The sequence below is a fragment of the Toxotes jaculatrix genome, chromosome 14, assembly GCF_017976425.1.
Source record: "Toxotes jaculatrix isolate fToxJac2 chromosome 14, fToxJac2.pri, whole genome shotgun sequence".
Taxonomy (NCBI): domain Eukaryota; kingdom Metazoa; phylum Chordata; class Actinopteri; family Toxotidae; genus Toxotes; species Toxotes jaculatrix.
In genome coordinates, this window is record NC_054407.1 from 20,042,567 (window position 1) to 20,049,855 (window position 7,289).

The 7,289-nt window shown below is 40.7% G+C and overlaps 1 protein-coding gene across 1 annotated transcript in view; it reads right to left on the reverse strand.

The window, feature by feature from the left end:
- The window catches only part of LOC121192687 (retinal-specific phospholipid-transporting ATPase ABCA4-like), a 35,678-nt gene extending 31,111 nt beyond the window's left edge, over positions 1–4,567 (reverse strand). The window contains exons 1-6 of the mRNA XM_041054484.1: positions 4,502–4,567; positions 4,261–4,354; positions 3,959–4,100; positions 3,585–3,724; positions 2,458–2,585; positions 2,019–2,216 (exon numbers count right to left, since the gene is read on the reverse strand). Coding sequence (XP_040910418.1) covers positions 2,019–2,216; positions 2,458–2,585; positions 3,585–3,724; positions 3,959–4,100; positions 4,261–4,354; positions 4,502–4,567 — 768 coding nt within the window. The remainder of the gene's footprint in view (positions 1–2,018; positions 2,217–2,457; positions 2,586–3,584; positions 3,725–3,958; positions 4,101–4,260; positions 4,355–4,501) is intronic.
- Between the last annotated feature and the right edge of the window lie 2,722 nt (positions 4,568–7,289).

Below are 7,289 nucleotides of genomic sequence, written 5' to 3' on the forward strand. Positions count from 1 at the left end.
TCCAGAGATGTTTGATAAGGTTCAAGTCAAGGCTCTGGCTGTGCCACTCCAGGGCACTCACAGAGTTGTCCCTAAGCCAATCCTGTGTTGTCTTAGCTGCATGCTTAGGGTCATTGTCCTGTTGGAAGGTGAACCTTTGGCCTAGTGTGAGGTCCTGAGCACTCCAGACCAGGCTTTCATTAAGGATATCCCTGTACTTTGCTCCGTTCAGCATGATGCTTCACCGTTGGCATGGTAACGAGGTGATGAATGGTGCCTAGTTTTCTCCAGACATTACATTTAGAAGTGAGGCAAAAAAAAAATCTTGTTTTCATCAGACCATCTTGTTTTTCAGTCTGAGAGTCTCACAGGTGCTTTTTTTTGCAAACCACAAACAGCTTTCATGTGTCTTGAAGAGAGGCTTCTGTCTGGCAGGATTGGTGGAGTGCTGCAGTGATGGTTCTCCTTTGGGATGTTTCTGTCATTGCCACACAGGATCTCTGGAGCTCAGCCAGAGTGACCATCAGGTTCACCTCTCTTGCCGAGGCCCTTCTCCCCTGGTTGCTCAGATTGGCTGAGCTACCAGGTCTAAGAAGAGCTGGTTGTTCTAAACTTCTTCCATTTAGGAATTATGGAGGCCACTGTGCAATCTTGTCTCTTGAGCCCTGCAGGAAGTTCCTTCGACCTCATGACTTTGGTTTTTGTTCTGATTAGCATTGTCAGCTTTATCACAGATGGACTCACCTGTGGTAAATAAATGTATACCTCTTTCATGAAACTCTTAAAACTGTTTAAGTCCATTTACCCTTCAGTGCCGTTTAATTATGAGCGGCACGCTCAAACAGCTACTAAAGTTTTTCAAAATTTTACAATCTGTATCTATAAATCTTCGAGAAAGAGGTTATTCAATGCACTGTAACCCTGTCACGTTCTCACTGTTTCAGTCCTGCAGTCAGGTTTTCAAGAAACCAGATAACCAGGTGTGTTGGCAGGTACACTGACTGAACTCTTTAGACCGGCACATGTTGGTATTGTATTTATACGAGACGCAGCGTCACGTCTTACAGAATACCTCGCAGGCTGTGGGCGGGGCCTCACTAAACCCATTAGAGAAACAGGCCAAGAGGGATAATGCCGTGCCAGCTCCCTGAGCCCATCAGCTGACTCACTCAGGTTGAACCCGAACACACATAAAGTGAGGAAACTGCAGGGCGTCAAAGAAAAAAGTTTAAATATCGTACAGCTTGTTGACACGTCTGCTTTCTTTTAATGATACTTTGATTTTCTTTATCCTGGTTTCTACTGAGATTTATATATCAATATTATATTTATATATATAAATAATACAATAATTCCAGTTAATAATGACAAATAACCTGGCTTTTTATTTCATGGCTCTGGTGCCATTCAGAGAAAAAAAATAAAAGCTCTTTTGTTCTGTTTGCCTCCATGTGTTTTGCTTTTGGTAAATACATGTGTAAACAGTTTGAAACAGAGCCCATGGTTTATTCCAAGCCCCAAATAAAGCCACTGACTGAGTAAACGGTACTGGCAGAGTCACCTGCAAGCTAGAATCAGCTCCTTGGCCTCACATGCAGTGCTGGCATAACTCCCAGCTCTATACAGAACCAACCATCATGCCACAGTTAAGGAAAAAAAAAATTGTACTCTACTGAACATAAACCAACACTGTTACATTTGCCATCGCAATAACAGGATCCTATCTAAATCCAGAACATTAGCTAAACCTGCAGAAACAATTCAAGCATATCAGGTTTGCTGATCCAACAGTAGTTGTTGGGAATATCTTCCCCTCCATCAGCAACTTCTAGTTAAGTACTGTACTTTGCAGCTGTTTAGGATTCATTGCCAACAGTATTAACAGAGTGGCTGCACTAGACAAAAAATTGTCCACCTGCATTCTTACCACAAATAGTTCATAGGAACAACAGGCTCTTCATAACAGGAAGCAATCAGGATCACTGGATATGACGTACCACTGTCTCATTTAAAAAAATATTTTCAAACAAGCTACTAACCAGTTTGAAGATCTTGAAGAAGTCCAGATTAGCATAAAGGACGTCCTCTATCTTCTGCAGTCTTTGCTGGCTGAGGGCACACATGGCGTTGCGGACCCCGTGGAGTCCCATGCGACTGGGGAAGATGATGAAACGCTCCAGTAAGGCCTGACTGCACGCAATGTCTTTCAGCTGCAGGTCTGGGATACCAAAGGCAAACTAGAGACCATGAAAGAGAATGGAAAAGGCGCTATGTAGTTATGTTTCGATGACTCAGGGATAATATTTCAGAAAAAGTTCTGTATTCATTCAATTTTTTTTAGTGGGGTAAGTATTAGTGCACTGGCCTAAGAAAAGTCTAGTTTCAGTTTCCAACATTTACATGATCCCCAAACATAGCTTAAGAATTAGTAAGGAATAAACTAAAATGACCTCATATCAGTTTAAGCAGCAAGTGCACCTGTTCTAGTCTTATTTCTGCATTGATGAGCTGGTAGACTATTGAGTCCGAGAGGCCGGCGTCTCGCAACAGGAAGGCCGTGAGAACCTCGTCATCCTTCAGAATGTCATCTATCTTGAGCCCACGGCCTGGATGGAAAATCAGAAACAAAGACAGCGAAAGGTCAGAACTACTAAAGGCAATATTGACCTGACCAGCACTGGACTGCTCAGAGGAAATGATTCACAGCAAAAACAGATTGGCAGGGATTTGGTGTTCAGGGAAAGTCCAGTGAGCAAAAGGAAGAGCATGGTTTTACGCATGTCCCAGCCAATAGGTACAGTTAATTTCCACTGAAGTAATATTAAAAATAAGCTTTTTATGTGCGTCTTCAGGCCTGGTCGTGAACAGTTCTGTGCATACGAAGTGAATATCAATCAAGATAAAAGGAAAAGGGCAGCTTTATACTCGAAAATCTCAGCTCTCACTGAAGCAGCTGTAAATATCTCAGTTAACATCCAACAGTAAAAATGTGACATCTAACAGCTCAAATGATTTTGAAACATTGAACGTGAAGGAATTCATTAACAAAAATAATACGCAAAGGAGAGACGCAGAGAGAGAATTGTAAAAATGAAAGAGAAACTGAGATGTTTCGACAGAAATGAAACAGAGGCAATCACACACCAACAGAAAGAGGATGTGAAGGCAACAGGACGCCAGCTTTAAGATTATCCGGTAGGCAATGTCTCTAGAAAGATGAAGAGGAGAATTTTCAAATGATTTCCAGCTCTGATTTTACAGCTTGGCCAGAAACTAACAATCAAGGCATATTTTTATTTTCATGTTTACTCTTGTTGACAGTCGAATGGATGATTTTATATGTAACTGTCTTTTATGTTGTTGTTTTTTCATATATGTTACTGCCTTTTTATGCTATCCCCTGCAAAGGATAGTGCTTTATTCTCCTGCTTGAAAAATTCTACAAATAATATAATCCTAAGATAAGACGATAAGACAATATAATAACAATTATTGAGATTCAGCCAGATCACTGGCTTGATTTTCTTGAAAAAAGGGTACAACTAACCCTTTTACTCCCAAGGGAAGTGCCACTTGCTCAATCATTTCTGACATTTTCACTTTACCTGACACCACAGATGGGTTGTTGCGTAACGTGTCCATGAAGTTTGAGAAGGACGACATTTCATGCCAAAGCTGACCAAGCTGCTGGACGTCCGTTTCATTGAGCAGAAGCTCCTGGACATCAACATAGAACCGTGCCAATCTGGGAAAAAAAAACAAAAACAAACAAACAATCCATTAGTCTAAATTATTCTTGATTATATAGAGTGTTGTCAGCAAAAATGTGAAACTGTATTTTTTAAAAGATTTAAATGTCTAATTATTTTTAAATTTAGATAAGTAAATGACAATGACCCTTTCAAGTAATTACAGTTTCTATGAGGTTTCTGCTACTATAGAAGGTTACACAGTTTGAGAGTGCTATGATCAGGCGTACACTGAGTTGTTATAGTTGGAGACAACTCCTGGAGACTCTCCTCTGGTTGGATATCGGAAGCAGGGGTTGTTGGCGTTGCAGAAGATGCCCTGGATCCAGGGCAGAATCCCTGCTGAGGGCATGGCCTTGTTGGGGAAATGACCTGAAGGAACAGACACAACACACTGAAGGGCATGTGAGGACCTGTAGGGTGATTTTAAACATGCTCTATGAAAACAACTACGAGGCACCAGATACACGTCACCGTCGTTTCTTTTTTTTTTTTTACTGAGGTAGCTTATTACTCAGGAATTTATTCTCACATTCATGTTGCTGGTACAGTGGATTAGCCTTCCTCAGCCACACCAGACCAATGAATAGCAACACTGGCCAGAAGATCTCCACCAGGAAGCGGATCTGGACAGAAACAGGTGAAGTGTAATTCATACACCTGATCAGAGCGGTGCTGGAAGTTGTAGTTTGTGGTGTTGTTGTATTGGATTGCATGGTGCTGAACAGTGTTTCTGAGATTTTGTCCAACCACATTCACATAAATGATTATACCTTCTGTCTCTTGCGGAGAGTCCAGTTTTTCCACAGTAACAGGCGGATTTGAGAGCCTGTCTTCATTGCTCTGCAGCTTAACCCCTGGAAGGGGTCATCAGACTGTGACAAACCTACAGATACACAACTCCGTTAGTGATGACATGCAATTGTTATACAGACATTGTACAAATTAGATAACACTACTGAGCCTGGTGGTCAAAAAGAGCCAGAACTATCGAGATCACTTGTCTTGGAGTAGAGTTGGTTTTGAGACCCTTTTCAATTAGACTTTGACTTTTTCACAAATTTCTTAAAGATCTTCTAAAAGATATTTTACTGTAAATGGTGCACTGTTAATTCGTGCATAAGGCCTTATGGTTTGTAAGATGTACAAATTCTTTGCAGAAGGAAACAGAAGAGAGCTTGGACAGTAAAGTGCATTCTACTCACCTGTTGAGAACTTGTTTAAAACAATTATTTTTACAGCAGGAAAAACACATAGACATTTATTCGTGGTCTTGAAATGAATTTGCCCTGGTCTCGGTTTTGGCCTGACCTTTACTCAAACTTGACTGTGCCTGGCCTTAGGATTAACTTGTAGTCAAGGTGGTCTTGACTACATCATCTAACTGACCACTTAAAGCACACACCCTGCTTACGTGCTACTGAGCAAAATACTACCAGCTTTAAGGTTTATTGTGTCAGGATGTAGGCAAAAGGAGGGACTGTCTCTACAGGAAAATGCAAGTTGATTGATTGATTGGTTGATTGATTATTAACAACTTACAAATATGAGCTGGTTTATGTAAAAACATTAAACTGTATGTCTGATTTATAAATGCAATTTGTGACTACTCTGTCACGCAGACTTGTTCGAAACAAACAAATTCATTTTGGAGATACTGAGGAAAAAAAAAGCCCAGGGCCAATCACATCTACAGGTTATGTGCAGATGGCCTCAGAAAATGTCAGACATGAAGAGTAATTTGTTCAGAGTGACATGTCCAATAGATTACTGCAGACTGCCAGACCAAGCATGCGGGGACATAAACACTTGTGTAGAAAAACAAGAGTACAAAGATGGTGTGACTAAAACAGGAGAGTAAAAGCTATCATTATGTGTCTGACTCATCTGAAATTACCTTATTACTCAAACGGTAATAAGGTAATTACACAGGACAGGACTTCCTTTCGCAACCTTGATAGAAACGTGTAGAAATTTTGTGGCCAACGTGTCTCATTATCTGAAAAACTGCTGCATGTTTCAGTAACTGGGAGCAAAATATACATTATACAAAATTTTAAAAAACAATTCACCAGGATCTGTTTTTAAATCATAACATTATGTTAGAATCTTAAAAACTAAAACAGTAATTTGCAACCATATACCTGTCAGCTCTTCCAGCACATCTTATTTTGTTAACAACAGGAATAAAGCAGTAGATTCTGATCCTTACCTCTTACAGAATGATATAAAAGTTGTACGGCATCTAGAGAGAGACGTTCACAAACAAGCTGAAGTAATGAAAAACATTAAGCAAGGTAGAAGAGCTCCGTATGACTCCTAGCTGCCCACACTCTCTCTCCTCTGCCTGCAGGTCAGCAGCGCTCCTAATCTGATTGCTCTAATCTCCCAGCTCAACATGGGCAGGCAGAAAAAGACAACAGTCATCCATTTTGAGGCAGAATTAGGGGGATATCAGCTTTAGAGAATGGGTGGAATCCTGGTGGAGAGAAAGACTCTCCTGTAGACGAGAGGGGAGGGGGGTACAGGTTCTACACAGCAAAGCACACTGATGCAGCGCCACTGTAAGTCACTCTGCATACGGGTGTTTGGCTAAAGACCTACAAAATAAATAAATCAGAGTTTTGACTTTGTAATACTAGGAGCGGACTCAGAGGCAAGGGGAGTTTGTTGCAGGTTTTGTGTCGCACACGCCTGAAGTGAGTCACCGCTCTGAGCAGGCCGCCAAAGTAGAACAGGTGACATGGGTCATTAGGTTGGTAGGATGTGAAGCCTTGACAGAAGAACAGGAAAACCACTTGAACCTGCTGTGAACTACGCATCTAACAGACACAGCTTACTCTGAAACCGGGGAGAATTCAGGGCTTAACTTTGCAAAGAGTCCTGGTAGCTCAGGTGGCGGCTGCCTCGTTCTCTTAGCTGACAAATACAACAAAATACAGCCACAGATCTGATTGGTTACATGGCGGAAACACACAATAGGCTGCAATGTAACACATATGATAAATAATACACATAAAATAAACTTATGTGAAAACAGTTTCAGATATAACTGTGGTCCTCTGAAGCACCGAACAAACACTGAAACAGAGTTGAAACGATTAGTCGATTAATCGATTAGTTAATTGGCAAAAAATGTTTACTACTTACATAATGAATAGTTTAAGTCATTTTTCGGGCCAAAACAAAGCAAGTAATTTGGAGGCGTGACCTGCGGCTCTCTTAAATGATTAATCGAGAAAATTATTGGCAGATAAATCAATACTGAAAATCGAGTGGCAGCCCTGGATTTAAAGCCATCCCACCGGTTACATGGGTGAAATACAAAATGGGCTGGATACAGGGATACAGGTAATTGTTGGGTAGTATAAATAACATAAACAATGTAAATGTATGTCCACAGTGCTTCAAGAAAAAACACTCACCTGGAGCAGAAATAACAGTTTAAACTACATTTTTAATTTGCAGCAAGAACTGTTGCATGTCATTTTTCTCCTGTATAGTCACAATATTGCAATGAGACTTTGTGACAAACATGCAGTATGTATGAATGGATATAAA